Source organism: Amblyomma americanum, chromosome 7 (genome assembly GCF_052857255.1).
Source record: "Amblyomma americanum isolate KBUSLIRL-KWMA chromosome 7, ASM5285725v1, whole genome shotgun sequence".
Lineage (NCBI taxonomy): Eukaryota > Metazoa > Arthropoda > Arachnida > Ixodida > Ixodidae > Amblyomma > Amblyomma americanum.
Genome location: NC_135503.1, coordinates 52,287,809 through 52,310,765, shown reverse-complemented (window position 1 = coordinate 52,310,765; position 22,957 = coordinate 52,287,809). Strand labels below are relative to the sequence as shown.

General features: G+C 48.2%; 1 protein-coding gene across 2 annotated transcripts in view; it reads left to right on the top strand.

Annotated features, from left to right (window-relative positions):
- The window catches only part of sev (receptor protein-tyrosine kinase sevenless), a 124,924-nt gene that overhangs the window by 89,800 nt on the left and 12,167 nt on the right, over positions 1-22,957 (top strand). For both annotated transcript variants that reach the window (XM_077632216.1, XM_077632215.1), the window contains exons 15-35: positions 562-771; positions 1,865-1,990; positions 2,443-2,618; positions 2,742-2,931; positions 3,594-3,747; positions 4,410-4,576; positions 5,903-6,078; positions 6,795-6,933; positions 7,439-7,695; positions 8,279-8,548; positions 9,551-9,744; positions 10,285-10,607; positions 11,568-11,786; positions 12,736-12,950; positions 13,836-13,974; positions 15,458-15,702; positions 16,594-16,770; positions 18,019-18,329; positions 20,668-20,891; positions 21,710-21,811; positions 21,889-22,030. In XM_077632216.1, the coding sequence (XP_077488342.1) occupies positions 562-771; positions 1,865-1,990; positions 2,443-2,618; positions 2,742-2,931; positions 3,594-3,747; positions 4,410-4,576; positions 5,903-6,078; positions 6,795-6,933; positions 7,439-7,695; positions 8,279-8,548; positions 9,551-9,744; positions 10,285-10,607; positions 11,568-11,786; positions 12,736-12,950; positions 13,836-13,974; positions 15,458-15,702; positions 16,594-16,770; positions 18,019-18,329; positions 20,668-20,891; positions 21,710-21,811; positions 21,889-22,030 (4,156 nt within the window). The remainder of the gene's footprint in view (positions 1-561; positions 772-1,864; positions 1,991-2,442; positions 2,619-2,741; positions 2,932-3,593; positions 3,748-4,409; positions 4,577-5,902; positions 6,079-6,794; positions 6,934-7,438; positions 7,696-8,278; positions 8,549-9,550; positions 9,745-10,284; positions 10,608-11,567; positions 11,787-12,735; positions 12,951-13,835; positions 13,975-15,457; positions 15,703-16,593; positions 16,771-18,018; positions 18,330-20,667; positions 20,892-21,709; positions 21,812-21,888; positions 22,031-22,957) is intronic.

Sequence of the window (22,957 nt, the reverse complement as noted above, 5' to 3'; positions counted from 1 at the left end):
AGTTAGTATACCATATCCACCATGAAGTATGCATTTAGGCGCGAATGAATACAAATGAGAGATTTTTTGCCATTAGAACTTTGTTCGCCATTTTACTCCCATCATCCGTCTGGTTACGTCTTCTTCATTTCTGGTGCGAAAATTTCTCGAGTTCTTGAGCGGGCAATAGTGCGGAAAAATTGTTTGTCTTAGGTGCAGGTAAGAACCATGAAAGAGTAGCGAGCAAAAATTGCTGAGCTTCGTAAAATTCGATTCATTCAGGGAATACTGGAGAAAGCGAAAGCATTCGTCTAAACTCTCTGGGTTGGAAGGCATTCCTTCGGGTGTCTCTGCCATTTTTCACTATGCCCAGTCCGGACTAGACAGTCTTCTCACGCCCTCATTGAATGCACCCGTTTCATAGCCCTACGCACTGGGCGTGAGTGAGTGTTGTATTTCCCCTCAAATAAAGCACGATGCAATTTTTTTATTTAAAATAGTTTCTTAATTCTTCTCTCTTTCAGCATCTATTTCGTTGCATTCAGCGAAATTGAGATGAATTCAACCGCGTGTTTCTCGCAGGTGCGGGTGCCTGGCAGAATTGGCTGTACGAGGTCCGCGTCCAGGATCAGTCGACGCAGGTGTACATCTACTCGATGAACATCAGCGACACGACCACCACTGTGCGTAACCTGCGGCCGGACACTGCTTACTCGGTCAAGGTGCGCGCCTACAGCCCGGGCGGAAGGGGCCCCTGGTCCGTGGACTTTGTGGGACGCACGCTGCGGAAACGTGAGTGGACCGCATCACGATCACTGCACACCGGCTTGCGGAAGACGCTTTAATGCAGCAGTGGGAAATGGTTTTCACTTTCTTTTGCGTGTATTATGCGCCGATAGAATAGCAATTGGCCAAATGTTTAGGGGAATCCCCCAAGGGGGTGTAGAATCACTATCTACTCCACCTTGGGGGATTCCCCTAAACATTAAACCAGCACTGTTCCCACTTCGAGTTATTGATAAATTAGCTATCGCCTTACCGTAACCTTGCCGTCCCGGCTAGCTCAGTTGGCAGAGCGACTGCTCCGGTGAAGCGGTGGTCCCGGGTTCGAACCCCGGACCAAGACGAATTTTCCTTTAACTGCGAAGTTTCCGAGAAGCTGTATAGCTTTCCTTTGTAGCCGTATGGCTGCGCTTGGGTGGATGCCAGTAATTACTCTCTTATTAGAATAGCAATTGGCTGTAAGACGAATGTGTTTTAAATTGCTTGTCGCGTCGCTTATGGTATGCGTGTTTTTTCTGTGTTTCACAAAAAACTTCACGTTCGTATTTTCAGCAAAATAAAACAATGATTGATGTTGCTGGCAAAAATGGCGTCTTCTTGTCCGGACATGCCAACATTTTGGCCAACGTTGTCAAATTTTAGCTTGCTTGCTTTTAAGCTTCCCGTCTACCATAACGATGGTGGAAATAGTCCTGCATTTGTGGTGGTGGTCGAGTTTATTTTGCTGCGTTGTGTTGCGTTAGGCTGCGTTCTTCATATCAGTCCGCTGACATATTACTTCTGCGTACTGTTACTGCTTGTTGTCACACGCTCTGTCTCCTTCTCTTTTGTGCTAATGTAGACGTTAAAGAGTTAATTTCTAATTGTGATATTCCTTGCGGTCCTTTTTTTTTTATTGTGACGCGAGAATTGAAGAACGTGGCATGCGTTTTACTTTTTTTTTGCTTTCAGCTTAGGAAAAGAGCAGTCGTTTGCATACCACTCACGTTTGGCTCCCTCTATTCGTGATTGTTGGCCTGCTCTTCTTTGCTGTTACCCTTGCCGCTCTTTATCGTGACGTAGTTCTCTAAACAACGGACGCTCGCATTTCATCCCGCAACAGCCTCCAGGCAAGGCTTCCCTTATATGCTGTGGAGCGCCAGCGAAGCCTTGCTCAAGTCTGACATTGTGGGAGACAGCGTGCAGCCTTTGATCCACTGGAGCAGTCTCAACGGAGCCTACATTACAGGTAGAAGATTGTCTTATTCTTCTTGTTGGTTAACAGTGTAACCGCTGTCTTGAAAGCATGTCCTGGTGGGAGCGCAATAAAACGCAATAGGCCCGCTTGTATCCTTAAGATAATTTGCAGAGGCTTGAATAAGGTGTTGTCAAGGCTTTGCTCATGGTGAGCAGTGAGAAGGGGGGGGGAGGGGCACCTGTCTTGCACCAAGAGGACCAAAGCACGTGAAAAATTATGCGATTGCATTTGAGGCCAAATTAACAGAGTATAGCCAACCATCAGTGTCCTGGTACCTACGGCAGCAACGATCCACGTAACGAGTGCGCAGTTGCAAGGGATCTGCTTGAACCGAAAGTGTTCTTTGGTTCATTTGTTTCTCGACTACTTCTCCCCTTCGCAATTAGCGCTGGGCCACTGATTAACCGCCTGGCTGACATGAAACGCCCACACCATGCTTTCAGATATCGCCTGGTATCATAACCAGCTGTTCCTCAACACCAACACGTCCACCGTCTACACCTACAACGTGTCGTCGCATTTCTCTCTGGAGCGGTTGCCGAACATCACCTACGCGGCCGCAGTGGCGGTGGACTGGCTGGCACCGAAGCTGTACTGGTCGAGCCCGCTGCGGCAGATGGTAAGCACCGACAGGGATCCTGTGATTCAGTGAAGTCTGTCTCCTGATTAATTCGAAGAAAGCGGTCTTGCACGCTCGTGGAACAGAGAAGCGCTGTACACAGTCGGTGGCCTTTTCTCGCAGATATCCCGTTCCAACCTGGACGGAACCCAGCCCGAGTCGCTTCCTTTTTTAACGATGGCTCAAGAGATAGCCGTGGACTCGCTGGCCGGCTATCTCTACTGGGCTACCTCTCACAGCGTAGAGTGCTCGCGACTCAACGGCGAGGACCGCCTGTCTTTTTTCCAGACTGGCCTATTCTCCGGAAAGCAAGGTGAGGGGAACTCGAGTGGAGAGTGCGCGTCTCAGCGCCTCTCCGTATAGTCCACGTTTCACATGTGAGTCGGAACTATGCCTAAACACTGAAAGACATTTGAAATTTTTCTGGCCTGCCCACTCGGCGACCTCTGATTAGTTCCAGTTAAGTTACGTCACAACAAGTTTCCCAGAGGGAGCCAATTGAATTAGAAGCTAAAGGTCATGAGGGCACCGCACGCCTCTTTCATTAAAAAAGAAAGCGTAGAGTTACGTACACACGTTATTATATCTTTTTTTTAAGTCTAAAGGCTTTGGGAACATTTAAACCAAAAACATAGCTGAGAGGACTGTCTGCATTAAGAACTGAGGCTGATGAACGCGCACGTAAAGTGTCTTCAGCTTTTTGCATAAATCGGGTTTCACATGTACTACTCCCATTTTTTGTGTTCGTTGTATATATATGTTTAATACTTTTGTCCTTGTATATGTAGCATTATTTAGACAAGATAACGAAGGGTAACGGGTAAGGGGGCATTATACTTTCTCAGCACTGACCTAATGAAGGCTACATTTCCATTTGTTGTTGCTGCTGTGGAAGAAACTCTTCGCTGGTGCACTGCCTAGTACTCTATTTAACGTCGTGTGCATACTTAATGTTTTTCCTGCTTCCTGTTTCAGTAATGGGGCTTACGCTAGACGTCGGCAACAGAAAGGTGTACTGGATGGTTAGGAGCTTCGAGGGATCCAAGCTCTTTCAAGCACCTATGAGAAAGGACATCGGGGACAGCCACATCGCCGGCAAGATCATCGGCCCCCTAACCGAAAGTGAAATGTAAGCCACTGACTGTGGGAGGGAGTTAATGAGTAATCTATGCGCATCTGTAGTGACCAAGCAACAATTGAGCTGATCAACCAGATAACAAATACCAATAAATGGCTGTCGATTAACGTCGATCAGTCAGCGGAAATGAGCGGTCTGTCCTATAAATAAACAAACTATTGAAATAAATAAATAAATAAATTAAGTAGGCCTGCATCGATAGGGCATCGCGTCTTAATCGCAAAGAGACCACTCTAATAGAAAACGGAGCTTTTATAACCTAGAAAAGACCAGAAAACAAAATACAGGTGTCGCCATCACCGGCCAGTTTCGTAACTAAAATGAGTGTGCGTTGACACCGATTTGCAAGTGCTGATCTCGGAGGCTAGGCTACATTGCCATTCGAAACTGTTGCAACCCGTCCTTTTCGGTATAGACGTCACGAGTTTGAATCAAGTGGCAGGATAATTTTTAATTCAATTTTCTGCGTCCTTTGCTACCTGAAAACTTTATCATAACCAGAAAGAAGCAGAGAATCAATTTTTACTGATAACAATAATCAGATGGAGTTTGCCTCCGTGTCCCTTGCACCTGGAATGCCAGAAGCATTGCACATGCTGCTTGATGAGGTGCTCATATTCGCGACTGTTTTTCTCTTGCCCTTCGTCGTCTAGGAAGGGGCCAGTGTGGTATTTTAGCGACCGGCTATACTGGATACACCAGGAGAAGCAGGCCGTCATATCGAACATGCTCGGCCAGAGCGTCGCCACGCTGAAAGGCCTGGGACTATACGAGCTCAAGGCTCTTGCCGTCGTCGACGCTTCCCTCCAGCCGCATCCAGGCAAGAGATTTACTTCGACTATACTGATGTTCGTAGCAGAAGCTCTGCGGTGTTGCCCCGCCGCGGTGGCTCAGTGGTTAGGGCGCTCGACTACTGATCCGGAGTTCCCGGGTTCGAACCCGACCGCGGCGGCTGCGTTTTTATGGAGGAAAAACGCTAAGGCGCCCGTGTGCTGTGCGATGTCAGTGCACGTTAAAGATCCCCAGGTGGTCGAAATTATTCCGGAGCCCTCCACTAAGGACCTATTCGTTCCTATCTTCTTTCACTCCCTCCTTTACCCCTTCCCTTACGGCGCGGTTCAGGTGTCCAACGATATATGAGACAGATACTGCGCCATTTCCATTCCACCAAAAACCAATTATTATAAGCTCTGCGGTGCTTTTTCGTAACTATGGAAGGAAACCTAGCATGTAGATCCCAAGTGGTATTAAGAAGCCTTATCCACACAGCTGTGTATAGTCAGATACAGCTCAAGAATGCAACGGCGAATGTCCCTCAAAGAAAGTGCTCCAGCCAATGACGTCGACCAGTTGTCATAACCTTGCGATTAATACCATATTACGAAGGATATTGCCAGCTACCTGCGATGTTATGGTAAGGGATTAACAGCGACGTCATGGTGAACGGTCGACGCCATTATCTGGAGGGCCTTCACTGAGGGGCATGCGCCGCTGCATTCTTGACTTCTTTCCGAGTGTAAATAAATCAATGTATTTTTTTTGGTGAAAACACAAGAATGAGGCGAGTGATTGCCTGGACAGCAAAAAAAAGATGAAACGACTGAATGGTTGCTCATGTGACGCCAGCTTGCATTCGTTACAGCAGTCGTTGAGGTTAGTGTGATCTCGGTGGGCACGGTAGGGGTGTAGCGTGAACACCGGCGTAAAATGAAAAGAAAATAACAGCGTATTGGTAGCTAATTATAGCGACTGTTTCAACCAGCGTATAACAAATCGTGAATTTAACTGCTCTAAACGCTCATGACCTGCTGGCACTGGTCATACTTTGTTAGAAAAAAAATCAAATTTAATACGTTTCCTTTTCTCTGCGCAGTTAAATTTTTGATTAGATTCAGTTCCTTCTCATTTGTTCTTTGTTCTCGATTGATTAACTTCTCTATTGTTACACTACGGTTCTAAAGCGCAATGGCAATTTTTTTTCCTCTCGATGGCATGCTGCTAGCTTCTCATGTCATGCTGCTGGCAAGGTGTACGGAAGGCGGGGGGAGGGGGGGGGGAAGGCATGGCTTATACTCTTGAGTGTGGCTGGCACTACGTGAATGCCAATACACAATACATCATCGTACTGTGGATTTTCTCCTTGCAGTGGGGATGGACAAAGCGGTCGTGAACGTCGTCCCTATGCAAATAATGCCAGAGGGGATCCAGGTGATCGGCACCTGGGAAAACTTCACTATCATCTGGCCGCTGGAGTCCGACGTCAACTACGGAAACGTTTACTACGAGCTCAGGATCAAGGACGATCGGGAGGTGTACACCCAGGCAAGTCACTCGTCACTGCGACGCAGAGCAATCTCAGTCTCTCTTAAGAAAAAAAAAACACTACAGGGCTTACAACTTGAACATGCACAGTGCACCAATGGCGGTCGACTAACCTTTTTTTTTTTTACGGCTGTGATGTACCAATTCTTTCACACTAAAAAGAAGTTTAATAAACATTCCTTTCAAATTTTCGCGTGCCGTTCGAGAAAGCCATGTACTTACCAAAGCGCAGCGGGAGTTTTTTTTTTTCTGTTCTGCTGATATAGCGGTTCACTAGCGAGTGCATGGTACAGCTACTGCCTCTATAGTATAAATCCAGATAAAGGATGTGCAGTGTTAACGAATTGTTAACGGATACAATATCAATGATAAGCGAAGGGAAACATCTTTATTCCGAAACATGATGCTTAGGACTGCATATAGAAAGGGTTGGGTTAAGAGTTGAGTGCATGTTGCATCCTGCCGAGCAGACCGGCCTCGTGGACGAAGTACCACAGGGAGTGCGTGTAGGCGCGTTGGTCCCCGCCGCTGGTGTCACACACTCTTCGAGCGAAGCTACTCCGCTGCCTCCGTGTTTTGCGCATAACGGTTCCAAAGGGGGCGAGGGACATTCTCTTCGTCCCTGCAGCACTGACGCACCATGTTACGTAGCGAATGCTAGCAACTTTGCATTCGCATGGTGCGTAATTTTGTTTTATGCCGTCTTTCCGGTTCAGGTGACAGAAGAAAACAGGTTCGTGTACCCGGCCTCGAGTCTACTGAGACCCTACACCCGTCTGGAGATCGTAGTCAGGGCCTACACTTTTTGGGCTTCCTCGAGGCCGACGACCACAGTGATCTACTCGCCAATGTCGGGTAAGGATTACGCCATTTGTGCCGAGCTGCTCATCAGCTATGCAAGATGATCAACTCGTTGTAATGCTTGCGCAGGTGCGCAAGTTTTGTGCTGTTTGCCATTATGTATATAAGAATAGTGTGCCTGAACTGAAAGTGACGCTTCTCAAAAATATTGATTTTTTTGGTACATTTTCGTTATGTTTCTTTTTTGCTGCTATATATCGTAGCCTATTTTGTGCCCAGTATCCACCGATAAAGCTAAGCAAGTTAAGGCGTTGCAGAATTGTTAAAGCCTGATACAAACGGTTACCACACACAGGAAGAACGAGTTACGGAAAATTGTAATTCTGTTTGAGCTGCTCGCACTTCAAGTAGACTGTCATGAACCTTAAAGATGGTACATGCCTTTCATTAGAAACTTCGGCAAGCTTAATGCAAAGCACGTTGGTGACAGTATCTGGCTCTAAAATTGACTCATTTAGGGAGAAGGGAGTAAATGAACTATTTGGCCCGTTCCTTGCAGTGCCCACGGAGCCCCTTCAACCTCGCGTGTTCGTCAGCCACAAGACGTCGCCGCTTCGCCAGCGCTCGGTGATCGAAGCCGAGTTCCGATGGGGGCGCCCTCAGCATCCGAACGGGGTGATCGAGAGCCACCGCGTCAACTGCTGGTTCTTCAAGGACGGCAGCATCAGTACGCTTTACCACAACGTGCGCGTGCCGGGGGACGCCCTGCGCTACCGCATCACTGACCTGCTACCTAACACAACCTACTACTTCCAGGTATGTGAGCTAAAGGAGAACACGTACGGCACGTACATGGTCGACCATTTATAGGGGGGACACTTGATCATGTTGTTCTACGGCCTGCGCAGCGCTACTTGCACGCGCATTGCTCAGTTAGTGCATTTTCAGGTTCTCTAAACCTTCAATAAGGACTTTTGTCTGGGCAAGTTGGTGCATCGTCTGAGTGACGCAAACCACAGCGCGAAAAGAACGAAGACGAGATGGAACACACAAGACAGCACGGGCGCTGAACTCTCTACTGGCATGTGGTTACGGCAACGAGGTTAACCAGGGCACGATTGAGCACGATTCAGCCATCACCCTGGTTAATCTCGTTGCCGTAACCACATGCCAGTAGAGAGTTCAGCGCCCGTGCTGTCTTGTGTGTTCCATCTCGTCTTCGTTCTTTCCGCGCTGTGGTTTCCGTCCCTAAGCCTTGCCGCTTTATATGGTTGCGCTGTCCATAATGGTCGCCGGCAGCTGGTGCTAAGGGAGCTGCACAGCAACGCGCTCAAGTGTTTCCGCTATGAGTGATCGACCGCTGCACGTACTCATAACCCTGACGTCACTTCCGGTTTAGGTCGGTGCTGCCACGCGCGCGGGTGAGGGCCCTATGAGTGAGGTGGTGCAGATGAGCACGGCACGTGAGCACCCGGTGCCGCGGCTGCTGCTGGCCAAGACCGACGCCGTCCAGCTGAGTGACGTGGACCTGCACCAGGAGCGGCTGCTGTCCAGCAAGGCCAGCAGGCCCGTGGCGCTCGCCTACCTGGGCCAGGACGCGCGCGTCTTCTGGCTCGAGGAGAAGGGGCTGCTCATGGCCTCCGCGCTCGACGGTTCCAACATCAGCGTGGTGAGCAGGGCACCCGAGCGGATGCACCTCGTTTTTACAGCGGCAGCTCCCTTGCAAAATTTCATTTGTACAGTCTATGAACTGTCCACAGACTTTTGTTAATAAAGCCTATAGACAGTTTATACACAATATAAGGACTTACTTTTGGCCGTAAACTTTTAGTACACCTTTTTCTATAAAGTATGAATATAAAAAATTAAATACCTATACGAACGCAGTAGAGTTTATAAAAGTCTATAAAAAAGTCTACAGACAATTTTTATAGGGCCTGTTCCGTGAAAAAACGATGTCTGCCATTCGTGGACATGCAATGATAGATAAATCCTCCCCCTTTCTTTCGAGAAGCCGCCGCGGTGGCTGAGTGGTTTTGGCGCTCGGCTGCCGGCCCGAAAGACGTGGGTTCGATCCCGGCCGCAGCGGTATAATTTCGATGGAGGCGAAATTCTAGAGGCCCGTGTGCTGTGCGATGCCAGTGCACGTTAAAGAACCCCTAGGTGGTCGAAATTTCCGGAGCCCTTCACTACGGCGTCTCTCATAGCCTGATTCGCTTTGGGACGTTAAACCCCCATAAACTAAACTTTATTTCGAGGAGGACGCTCTTCTCATCTCGGGTCTATTGAGATGAGGAGGCGGTTGTAATCGCAGAGCAAAGACGAGCTCTTAGTCCCTATCTTTCAACGCCCAAGCACTGTTTGCCGCTTGTGACGTAGCCGGTGCGGCGGTAACCTAGTTGGCCTCGTCCTTGCCAGGCATCCCTAGGCCACGCAAGGTTCGCACGCCGTCTGAGGGTCGGCAAGCAATGACAAGTGCGACGCGTCGAGCTCAACAGAAGCTGCAGCACGGCAACTGCGAGAAAAACTTCGAGGCATCTATTAAAACCATATGTCAGGAAGGAGGTGGCGCTGTCATGAGGAGCAGACTGGATGATCCTCCATAATGTTCTTTAATTGGCTTTTCTTTCGCTTTTATGCTACAAATCCATGATTTTTTCTTTCATCCTAGGTGCATAGCGTTCCCTCGGCGGGCACAAGTCTGGCCATCGACTGGGTCGGCCGCTATCTCTACTGGACAGAGACCAAGCACTCCACGCGCCAGAGTTCTATCATCGTGATGGACCTGAACCAAGGGCACAACTTGTACAGCGTCCTCAACAGCAGCGAACCGATCAACTCTGTCGAGGTGGACCCTTTCACCAGGCAAGTTGGCTGCCCGTTATTTCCTTCGGGGCAGTGTCAGCTTTGGAGCACTTCGGCACTTTTGAAAAGCTGCGACTGGCAAAAAACGTTGTTCGCTCAACTTTGCTTCGTATCGATATCTTGGTTCACCTTCGACAGATGGAATCGAGGGCTGAATTATTCGCATATTAAGGCCTTGTTTCTGTCAGCAAGGACTGCACTAAGCCCTAAAGAAGGCAGGATTGAATTGTGCAAGTGATCCTCACGAGGGTTTGGGTTACGAGCGGAACTTGTTTCTGAATTGGGTGAACTAAGGAACGATAAGTTTATTGCTATAATATTTGTGGATCTAAAAGCCGGATAATGCATTAAATGTGCGCTCTAAAGGAGGCTTGGACGGATTACATGGGCATGCTGTTGCACGAGCAAGAAGTTTGTGCATGCATTTCACTCCAAAATTTTACACTGCTTTTTTTGGGGAGGGGGTAGATTGATTAACGTGGCGCCACCTATGTGCCGCGCCTTTCTTATAACACGTCTTTTTCCCGTTATTCATGGCAGCACGCTCATCTACACGGTGACGAACGAGCGTGGTTCGACGGCGCTCATGATGTGCAACACGGATGGCTCGAACCCGCGCCGTTTTTTCAAGCGGCTGCCTGCTAAGAGTTTCCAGTCGTACAAGGTCAGGACGCGCAGAGACCGGCACCACTGCACCTGCGACCCGCACTCCTCCGTGGGAGAAGCCGTCACCCTGGACCGCTCTGTCAAGTCGGAACCTCGCGTGCTGTGGGTGGACGGGGACCATGGACACATCTGGTCTGCGGACCTGGAAGGCTGCAACTGCACCATGATCGTCAATGCCACCGAGGTCAAGGATATCGGTGAGTTGGCAAAGTTCGCCTGGCATTCAAACAAAGAACGGTTTGTGTGAACGCCACATAGGCGCTGGAAGGATTCGTGGCACGCCGACAGCGAGCTGTTGAGTGTATACGTATAGTAAAGCCTTTTTTTTTTTATTCAAACGCTGGCATGCATGTGCATGCAGCTTTTTATCTTTAGTTTGAGGGGCAAGCACTTCGCTTAGAACAAAGCGCTTTTGTGTTTGGACGACAAGCAACCTATAGCAGCGAGCAAGGCTACTTAATTTTTTTGTATTTACTTTTCCTCGTTATTCCTCAAAACTTATTTTTCTTCCGTCGACTCCAACGTACGTACCCCGCATCATATATTTAGCCTCGCTTCTTGTCGGCTAGAATGTTATGATCCCTTTCATGCTACAGGCGTTCTTCAGATGCTAGTGGCTGATGTTTTGCGATTTTTTCTTTCTAATCTCTAGTCGAACAAGAAACGTTATTCTCTGCCCTCTCTGTGAAGACGCGGTGGAGAGTCGCTGCATGTGTACGCTCTCGGAGCAAAGGATTGTCCAGCTGCGAAAAAAAGCATACGGCAGATATATCCTGTACTTGATTTTCCGTCAGTCGCGACATGTTCGTTAAATGCAACCGTTAGCGAGTCCAATGTTCCCGAGTTGAGTTGAGGTGTTGAATGCTACAGGTGGGATTAGCCTTGCTTATTCTGCCGTCTAATCCCACCTGTAGCATTCAACACCAATGTTCCCGCTCACCCGCTTGTGCATACGTGTTATGCATGGCTGCATTCCCGCAAGATATCCTCAGCTTTTTACCCCAGAAGCGTCCCCCGCAAACTCTACGAATGCCACCACGTTAATAAAACGCCGCAAATAAGCGACTTCCCTTACCGCGTGAACGGGGACCTTTCGCTTTCCTCACGAAGTACCACCTGTGAAAACCAACGCTCACACTATTCCGGTTTTTCACCAGGTCTACCGCCGACTTCGCTCACGGCTGACAAGTTTTTCGTCTACTGGTCAAACTCGTCGACGGGCAAGATTTACAGTTACGACAAGTTGAAGTCGGCGGTCGTCTCCGATCCATTTCCCGACAGCCTCCGTGGCCAGCAGAAAAGGCGCGTCCAGTCGGAAGCGGCTCAAGGCATCCGAGGCATACGGGCCATCGGCGACCACCTTCAACCCTATCCGGGTGCGTGCCTCTAAGCCTTTCGTTTTGTCAAGGTCTCTTGGTAAGTCTATACTGCTCACTCGCCTCTTGTGCACATCTTGTTGTAAACTGAAAACGCAGGGTTTAACGTCCGAAGCGGCACATGCACTCTAAACACCAATACGCTTACATGGGAGTAAAGAGGGTGTAATTAAGCTGTCCTCTAGCGCATACTCCTTTGGAAAATGGTTTGTGCTAGAGGACACCTTACTCCCTCCTACTAATTTCTGTTTAGAGTTTCGGCTATGATGGATGCCGTAGTGGAAGGCTCAGGACCAATTTAGACTACCTAGCACATCTTGTAAAAATATATGAAGCGCACTCGGGACAACGGACAAGGAAGACCAAACAACACAAGCGCTTCCTTGTCCGTTGTCCTGAGTGCGCTTCGTATATTTTTACAAGATGCAATACCAACTAGCTTAAATGTTGATTATGCTTCTAGCGCATTTTGTATTCTGCCTCTATCAAAATACGGCCGCCGCGCTGGATCGAACCCGCGACGTTCGGATCAGTAGCCGAACGCAAATGGTGCTGAGCCACAGCAGAGGGTGCACATTGTTGGTTTACTCAGGCGTGGCCATGCAGAAAACAGTGTTAGTCTAAAACGGTCTGTAATATCGAGAGTGCGTGCTGGTTTTACTTAGCAGGACGGGACTATACATTTGTTTCTTTCATCTCTGCAACTTGTCATTTTGAGCCTAAAGACAGGCGATAATACACCACGCCCGTATTTAAGCTGTTGCCCTGAATTATCTTGGCTTGCTGCATTGTTTCCTTAATTTGTCGTTCTGGAAGCGTCACCCTAGACGCATACATCACAGACAGCTGGTTTCTTTTATCACATATAAATTCTATGCTGACAGTCGTGAGCTTAATCACCCACTCGCGGGATTGACGCTAAGAAGTGGGTGTTTGTTACCCCTCGCAGACGCCGTCTGCTTGTCGCCCCCAGACAATGTCAGTGCACCGACGCTTCTGTCGGCTTCTTCGCACCAGTTGGTCATCAAGTTGCCCCAGCCTGTGAGGCCCCCTGTCTGCCAGAAGGTCTCCATGGCGTCCATCAAGTACACGCTCTTCTACGGCGTCATTACTCCGGACAACGTTTGGCAATGCGCCGAATCGCTCTACGGCTGCAGGACACTGGTAAGGCACTGACGTGTATTCACATAAGATTCAACTTTACACTGTTTTAAATGGAAATAAGTGTAATTTATAGCTCGCCAACCTAAACTTAGTCTCCCTCCAGGTGATGCTAATATTAGGATGTTGGCCTCATTTGCATTAGAACATTGTAATATGGACTAGTGATAGGAATGTTTGATCTCGTTAGAGATTATTGTTAAAATTACGTCTCTCCATAACTGCTCGGGTCATCTGGATGAAATTTGTAGAAACTCAGTTAAGACCAAAGTCCACTGTCCAAAGGCAGCAGCTATTCGGCTAAGACCTCCCCCCAATTTCTTAAAATAAATTTCTGATTCGTCTGCCGGTTTTCAAGATGGCGTTGAAACTCCGCTCATCCGCAACGAAAACAGCATACAAAATGTTGCGAATTGTTGTTTTCTTAAAGGTGAAAGAAATTTGCATCTTAAGACTTGCTCCATTTTGTTGCATTATGTTGTAAATATAACCTTTGCAACACTGACGTAGCGGACGTGCCACTTTCACACAATAAAATGCCATTTTTCTTGAACTTTATACAATTCGTTACCCGTTGCTAAAGCCGCTAGTAATGAGATGACTTCGCAGACTGATTTCATCCACAGAACCGGTGAACAGATATTGCAAATGGGGTTAGAATACAAAGGCAAATATGTAACCACGTTACACGGCGCCTATTGATTACCATTTGCCCTGTGCTGACAGGAAGCGCATTATGATCTTGCTATCGATCGCCATACTTTCCATGTTTATGCCAGTTCCTGATAATCAGCGTGCTTGACAATACAGTTTTGTACTTGAAAAAGTTAGCGATGTTCAATCGTTTCAGGCGATAACCTAAAAACTTGCCTTTTTTTGTTTCTGCAGGAGACGTACAACACCACCGTCATCCTCAAAGACCTTTTACCGTTCACAAATTACACGGTCCGAGTGGCCATGAGCAACTTTTACAGCATCGGCATGTCCAGTCCTGGACCCAACGCCGTGTTCCAGACGGCAGAAGGAGGTAAGGGAAGTGGGGATGTTCTCAGCGCATGCTTGCACACTGTCCCGTGGGAGCCACACCTGCATTTTGTGAATACCGGGATAGTGGTTTTACGCGAACGCTTGTCGCAGAAAAGCCGGTGCCGGCGTTGCTAGCCGATTACAAGAGGCTCCCGTAGATGGCGCCAGCCACACCAGCGGCGCATAGGAAACCCCTGACCCTCGGGCTGCGAGTCCGACACGCTACCGCTACTCCACGTAGACACATTCGGACAGCTTGGTTAAAGCCATGCTTTATATGTGTGTCGTGTGGTCTTTCACACAATGATTGTGACGGTGAAAGAGGAAACAGTTTCCGTGTCTGCGTGGGCAAGAGGAACCGCTGTCGTGTCGTAACATTAAAGACGGAACTTAAGTGTCCCCCAAATGTTTTCTACTATTTCATGGCGTTCATTGTTCACGTATTCGAATGCTTCGCTCTTATGCGCTATGAAAATTAGCCGTGTGAATTCGTATGGCTAAATTTCGTTATCGTGTCAACAGCGTATTAATTGTAGCGATAGCTACACTACGTCACCTCTTCGACCCTTCAGCATGGCACCGCTTGAGCTCCGTGGCGGCGCCGTTGGTCACGTGTGTTGATCTCGTGGTGTGGCCATTGGTCACGTGGTGCGGAGCAGCTGCTGCTGCTGGCGGCGCGACGCCCAACAGCTGCAACAAACAGCTGTGCGCATGCGCCGTGTCAAGTGGGACGCTGGATGGACGGATACGGCTGAACCCTTTAAATCGGGCGGTGGCTCAAGTCACCTAGCTATGACTTATGAAATTTTATTCTTGTCTTGATTTTAGCGACCAATCAGATAACCTTCGCTTGGTTACTTCTACCCGCTTAAAATCTACTTTCCCTTCACTGTCCTTAAACCTCAATGTCTTGGATAAATCAGCCCCGCTGCTTTCCACTGTAGGGTGAAGCCCTTTACAGAAAAGTATCAAGTGTTCAGCCGTTTCCTCCTCCTCTCCGCACGCAACGCACAACGTGTCTATATCGTGGTACCTGACACTATATGTCTTAGCCCGCAAAACTCCCGTCCTGGCCTCAAGCAACAAAGAGCTTCCCCTACAATTATCGTAGATATTTTCTTTGGAAATTTCCTGCTTAAAGCTCCTGTATGTACATATCCTGTATGTAAAGGTCCTGTACGAAGATGAAGAAGGAACGCCCAGCGAAACGGAGCGGCGAGAGACTGACTTAGCGATTCGACTGAGCTAGTTCCACTCGGCCAGATGCAGCTATCGCGTCACTCCAGGTTTAATCAAAGCTAAACCACAACCATTTTTTTTGTTTAAAAATCGCAACTCAATTCATGCCCATGTCATGCTTCTTCGATAATATCGTCTGTGCATTTTTTTTCTTTTTTTGCGGAAGAAGGAGCTCAGTCAAGTTGCACTAGCCGCCGGTGTGATCTCTCAATGTCGAGCCTCGATCTTGTCGATGTGCGTTGCAGCTCCCAGCGAGCCCATCCGGGTGCAAGTGGAGGCCCTGACTCCGACTCGCATCGCGGTCCAGTGGCGGCCTCCGGTGAGGCCCAACGGGCACCCGTTGTCCTACGAGGTGCGCTGGTACCGCGACGGCAGCGTCCACAAGTGGCACTCGATGTCGTACCTGTCGGGTCCGCCGACCGAAGACCGCCCCCTCAGCTATCGGATGCTGCTCAAGGACATGGCGCCTGCCACCAAATACAACATCCTGGTGAGTCTGCACACAAACTGAAGATTGACTTCATCAGTCAACTTAATAATAATAATAATTGGTTTTCGGGGAAAGGAAATGGCTCAGTATCTGTCTCATATATCGTTGGACACCTGAACCGCGCCGTAAGGGAAGGGATAAAGGAGGGAGTGAAAGAAGAGAGGAACAAATAGGTCCGTAGTGGAGGGCTCCGGAATAATTTCGACCACCTGGGGATCTTTAACGTGCACTGACATCGCACAGCACACGGGCGCCTTAGCGTTTTGCCTCCATAAAAACGCAGCCGCCGCGGTCGGGTTCGAACTCGGGAAATCCGGATCAGTAGCCGAGCGCCCTAACCACTGAGCCACCGCGGCAGGTATAAGTCAACTTCGAATGGCGGGAACTAACGAAGCAGGACACGCGCGTTAAACGTCGTCAAACCAGCACTGTGGTGTTCACTTCTTTTTTTGTTGACTATCACGTTCGAAAGGCAAAGGGACTAATTTGCCGGAAAACGGGCCTTCAATAACCTAGGAAAGTTAAAAAAATGAAATACTGTTATCGCTGTCACCAGCCGTTTTCTCAAGCAAGCTGTGATGAGATTAATTTCTTTCTTTCTTTTATTCGGTTCTCTGAGGGTAGCCTACACCACCAATTACTTCCAAACAGTTATCACGGAACCCTTTTATCTTGATGTCTCGAGTTGGAATCGAGTGGCGAGGGGGGGGGGGGGGGGAGTCTTTTTTGACGCCAATTTTCTCAGCATTAAATGCATATTTTGCAGCCGGACGAATATCAACGTAGCCAAAAAGAGCTTCACAGTTAATTTTTACAAAGCACAAAAAATTGGAAGGATTTGTCCTCAGTGCGTTTTTTTTTTTCATTGTATTGTGTGTGTTCTACATTCAGGTGCGAGCCTACTCTCGAAAAGGTGACATGCACAGTGACAGCGAGCTGCTCTCCGTCACCACTTACGACCTACCCGCCAACCTCACCCTGGCTCGAGTGACCTCGCGAGAAATGGACCTCGCTTGGACGGCCCCGAGTGAAGCCGTCATATTGAGTCACAGGGTGGAATACCTGAAGGTGAGTGCATAACATATGAAGATGGCTCAAGTTTCACAAGCAGCTACGGGTAGAACGAAAGCGCCAGGTAACCAGGGTCACGAATGAAGACAGCTATCTCGTTTTTTAAGGAAAATGTACTCTTATTTTGGTGCTAGGGTGTTATACATCGCTCAGGAGGATAAGGCGCAAAACCTACAGATATCAGATGGAGTAACTGAGAAGCCAGGAAAGAAGACAGAATGAACTGAGAGTCGCTGTTATTTCGACGTTGGGGACATTCATTCAAGGAGCAAAAATTCCTCAGTCAGAAACGAGCTTCTTCGTATATTCAAAACTTCATCAATCGCACGAAGGAAAGAACCTTTAGACGGGCTTCCCAATACAATAATTTAATTTAGCGAGAAGTGTGAGGGTGCTTTAAAAGGGAAAGGAAATGTGATAACTGCGGTCGTAAGTTATCACGGTGGGTAACTAACGTACGGCCAAAGAGAACAATCGATAAAATAAAGATAGTTCAGAGCGGGTGATACGCAAAGCGAAAGGAACGTGTGCACCGAACTCATGAGCGAAACAAAAACTGTATTAAAGCTTGTTGTTCCTACCTAAGAAATAAAAGCTACATCGGAGCGTTCAGAATCGGGTAGTTAAAATTTAGTTCAACAAAATGGAAAGCTGGGCTAGTTGGGTGCTATCCACGATGAAAATTCGGGCGCAAACAAAGCGAAGACAGAGAAAGAGGACCACAGGACATGCGTCGTCCTGTGGTCTTCTTTCTTGTGGCGCCGTTGCAGGAACGGCGCCTCTCTTACAAAAACGGTCTATAAACAGTCTATAGACTTCCTATTTGCCCTGTTGTCTTCCTACAGATATTTCTTTTTGTCTATTCATATTCTATAGACTGTATATATATAAAAGTCTACTAAAAGTGTATGGCCATAAACCTATAGATTCTCTATAGACTGTCTATAGGATTCGTATTGGCTAAATACTGTTCTCTAGGGCTTATCGATAGAGAGTCTCTAGACTTTACAGACAGAAGTCTGTGGACAGACTATAGACTGTCTAAAGAAATTTTTGTAAGGGCTGTCCTGTGGTCTTCTTTCTGCGTCTCCGTTTTGTTTGCGCCCGCGCTTTCATCAATTAATATGCATGCAAGAGCTACCCTGTCCTTTTCTGGCCGCACAATTGACGTTACTGAAATCAAGAACGGTTCTTGAGCATGTGTCTTTCCCCCTTCCCTCTTTTTTTGTTCTCTCGCGGCCGCAGCCGAGCACCTCGGAGTGGCGCTACCTGACGAGCGAGGCGACGCAGGCGAACCGAACGTACATCTACCCGCTGCGCAAGCTGGTGCCCCGCACCCGCTACTCGCTGCGCATGGTGCTCACGTACCGCAGCTCGCTCAACGACAGCTTCCCGTGGCCCCCGGCGGGACACTTCACCTTCCAGACGCTGGCCGACAGCCCCGGCAAGGCGGCGCCGCCCGAGGTGTCCGCGCTGAGAAGGGACCTCTTCCAGGTCCGCTGGGACGACGTGCCCCGGAACGGAGGGGAGCTCCTGCTCTACGAGCTCCAAGTCAGGTGAGCGCCAGACTGGCTCCACTGGAGGGCGCTCGGGACGACAGCCGAGTAGCGAAGAGTTCACTTCGGAGGGAATTGTGAGGTCGTGCAGTACAAGTTCAGATATAATGTCTAGTGCGATGACGTCATCTTGTCAGAGGCCTCACTTGACAAAACACGTTGTGAGGTTATTTGGTGAAGACATGGTTTCTTGAAGAAGTTTTTCAGCGCTACATAAACGACAACGACACAGAAAGAAGTACACGGGACGGGCGCTGACTCCAACTATCTTTAGTGAACCAGAAACATTCTATATTTTTGCGCAATGGAGGACCAGGGCGCATGCAGGTGGGAAATTTCCGGTAGATTAGGAAGAGCAGATCGTTTATTTAATAACCTGTATTCGCTGTCTCGCAGGAAGACTGACGTGGTGCTGACCCACGTGTCGCCCCTATCTTTGGTAAAAAACGCTTCGGACAATTAGCATGCGAATCTGTCCTTACTTCTGCTCAGAATTTTTGATAGGCGATTGAAAATCAAAGGCCTCAGGCCACATGGTTTCCCGATAAGACGTGCAGGGGATACATTATTGCACTCATAACGCTCAAGGTGTTCGAAGTGCGAGGAGATGTTTCGATTCTTAACCGTTCGGAGCTTTGGAGCTTCAGGTTCGATCCCCAGTGCCGCCGGGTACCCACCGGTGATACAATGAGCACAAGATCCCCCTGGCCTGCTGTTGCTTGGTTTATTCAGGGTGACGTGCTTGGGAAACGGGTCTTTGACCCCACCTTGAGTAAACGAAAATACCTTGTGCCATGGCGTTCTTTGGCCGCAAATGCCCTTTTGCTCCATGAAAATTCACTATCGTCTTTCTCAAGCTTGTGCTGAAACCCCAAGAGCTTTTAACATTTTCATTCCTAGTTGCGTGGAAGGCTTTGACGATCAAGCTAGCAGGGAAGGGGCAGCTCAGTGAAATTCTGCTCCCAATGGGAGACGCACTGCCAAGTGGCACCTGGACCTCACCTGCGCGTCGTTCAGACGTCTCAGAATCGGACGCCGCCAACCTCCAGAGACCGCTATTTATACCGCGTCGTGTGCTACGGTCGGAAATAGTCTGCATTGCGATCCGTCGAGCTTTCCTAGGGGACACTGTGACGGCCGACTAAGCACGCCGCGAGGTCGCGAGATTTGAACGCAGACAAGGAGCTATAACGGACCGTCGCCGAGATCGAAATCAAAGGTAGCCCGCCGGCGCTAAGCATTGTCAATGAGCGCTAGATTTGCATCATCATAGTTCACGATCCTTGTCCTCACAGATAAAAGAAATGTTGGACATTATTACATTATTGTTGTGTTAAAGAGACGTCAAGAGCTATCGGAAGTGCTATATTATAACACCGAGCTTCGGATGAACCCTGGCGCCTCTTTAATGCTAACCGAAACTTGCTGCATACCGACGCTGTTGTCCTCATTCACGGTGAATTGCGAGTAATCGAGCCTGTGACCTCATTCTCGAGGTGAAATCTTTAATGGGCACTGCATCACCGCTTCGACGAAATGAATAGCACTAGCAGAACCTACAACGCAGTAAAATCTATCGCATTTGAATGAGTCTGAGCAGAATGCATGCGGGCAAACTATTAATACTCCTACGAACTTATTTGGCAGCACTATCCATACTGGAGCTTGAGAAGAACTTCAGGCAAAGGCAGCCGTCCGTGGACTGTTCATTGACTTCGTTTTTCGTATAATGTAACACTGTCGTACTTTTCACTCGATTTTTGGCTACTAAGACGCAACTCTATAATAAAGGTTTCTTCGAGCGTGCCCGGTGCCGAACAGCTATCAAAAAACCACGATCCCTCTTCACTTACTTCACTGGAGGCTTCACAACTGTCACCACGTAACACTGCTAACGCTTTCTTTGTGTTGTCTTGTGACACTAATCAAAACGCCGTTTTATCATTACCTCTGTACTGTCCTCACAAATACGTATAGATGTGCAAGCTAGTGTTCAAGCGAGCTGCATAAATTATGTTTTTTAAATAACATTTATCCAGCTTATCACCAACCTAGATATTGTCATTAAGCAAGGATTTCATGTTAGTGGTGCTACGACTCGGTTTAGATAGACAGGAAAAGTTTTCAATATACCGCTAAGTTGTTTCTTGTGCTGATACTGTTAAGTGGCGGCAGCCATGAACGTCCGGGGGCGGTGAAAGGATTACAGTAGTCTAAATTTGCTGTTTTTAATTATTTTTTTTCTAATTAGGACGCGGCAAAAATCAAATAGTTAGGGCTAGAAAGCTAGCCACGATACTCAGCAGGTAAGTGTGAGCGTGCTTTTGTTCCCTTCCAGGAGCGTGGACGTGTTCGCCGAGCAGCGGGAGGATGACGGCAGCGCGCCCACTGTTGCCAGCGAGTCCGCCTGGACCACCACGTACAACAGCAGCGCCAGCCATTGGCTAATTCGAGACCTGGTGCCTCAGCGCCAGTACGTGTTCCGGGTTAGGGCTCGCAACGAGTACGGCGAGGGAGAGTTCAGCGAACCCAGCGAGCCCTTTACGCTGCCGGAGCCCGGAGGTGCGTGACAAATCGCCCACGCCAAGGAGCTAACGTGTTCCGGTTACAACTTACACACGCTCGAACAATACGAAGAAAAGTGTAAGCTGAGGAAAGCTACACCCCTGTGCTAAAATGGGAGATGTGGGGGAAAAGGTAGCAAGAAGGAACTTAAGATTCTTGCCATAAGTGCTTTGTTCGGACATTAATGCTGCAGTTCAGCTAGTAAAAGCAGCTGAAACACATGCGGCTTTGACTTTCTCGATTCAAGGCGGTAGACAGTCAGCGCTTTATAGTTGAAGTTGGTTTGCGTTTTCTGTGTTGCTTCGTAGACATACTTATGGTCTTGTCCACATGAACACAGCGTACGAAGCAAACTGTATGCATGTGAAAAAGAGAACATGAACATAGCCAGTAGGATATGGCGAGTATATGGAAGAAAAAAATCAGAAAGGACAAAATAGAACAGAGCCCTTTTCTATCTGCTGTTTATGCAGTAAACTGACCTCGAACCTCGTTATAGCGAAACGGTTGATAACGAAATAATCGCTATAAAAAAGGAATGAGGATTCCCTCTGCATGGAAGCTAAGCTCGTTCAACACTGGCTATAACGAAGCTACGGCTATAATGAAGTAATCGCCGGGCCCATTCAGTTTCAATAAAGAGGTTCAGCTGTATTTAAAACTGATCACCTGAATGGCCAGTGTGCGCATTGCGTATACTGAAAAAACCTTGTTTTTATTTATTTTCTTCACGCGCCACTGGCCCGGAACGTAATAATTCGTTTGATTAGCATTCGTTGATTGATGTTCGGCGCCTTGTTTTTATCTCGTTACAGCCGTTATTGGTCTTGAGAGCAACCCCATAAGGAGGATCATTGTCTTCGCATTCCTGGGAATCCTGGTGTTTGCCAGTGTTCTCCTAATATCTCTCTACCTCGGTAAGATTCATTCAACGGCTTCGCTTGGTAAGGCTGTAAAGCAAGCTTACGCGAGATCTGCGCATTTTATTTCCCAGTCTACAAGAGGAGGCAGAAGGAAAAGAAAGTGCTCCAGGACAATGTCCGTGATCTGCGGCCGGACTTGGAACTGGCGACCTTGAGTGAACTGCCTCGCAACGGAAATTTCATTCAGCAGAACAACGCTCTTTACGCCCTCGGGTGAGTCGTCGATGTGCGGGTGGAAACAGGAGTCTCATCGGTAGTCATTTTCTAAGTTATGTGCTATAAGAATCACATATTACCTGTCAGAAGCCGCAATGGTACTAGCGGCGATCTTTTCAACGCGATAGCGTTGGTCCTGTACAGCAGGAAAACCGCCGTAGTCGCTAGCGTGTCCAGAAAATCGGGATTGGTCGAGACGTCACAACCACATGATGATGATGATGGACTTTTATGGCGTAAGGGCATCTGAGGCCAAAGAGCGCCATGGCACAAGGTTTTTCGACTACTCAAGGTGGGGTCAAAGACAACCACATGACCTTGCACAGGTAATTCAAACACACCACAACGATCCCACAGTGCAAAAGTGATGACGTCATTGCACAATTGCTTATTGGTCTACAGGGTCGTGACGTCCTTCCACCACCATTACGTAGTGCCCCTGAAGAAACGAAAAGAATTCCGCTTAAAAAAGTAACAAGTAAACGAGCCGGCCATTACAAAAACTTCTGTCTATAAAGTCTGTAGACTACCTGCCACGGTGGCTCAGTTGTTAGGGCGCTCGGCTACTGATCCGGAGTTCCCGGGTTCGAACCCGACCGCGGCGGCTGAGTTTTTATGGAGGCAAAACGCTAAGGCGCCCGTGTGCTGTGCGATGTCAGTGCACGTTAATGATCCCCAGGTGGTCGAAATTATTCCGAAGCCCTCCACTACGGCACCTCTAATTCTTCCTTTCTTCTTTCACTCCCTTCTTTATCCCTTCCCTTACGGCGCGGTTCAAGTGTCTGCCAATATATGAGACAGATACTGCGCCATTTCCTTTCCCCAAAAACCAATTATCAATTATAGTCTGTAGACTATCTATAGACAAACCCTAGAGAACAGTCTATAGAAAATAAAAATCCTATAGACAATCTACAAATTTAT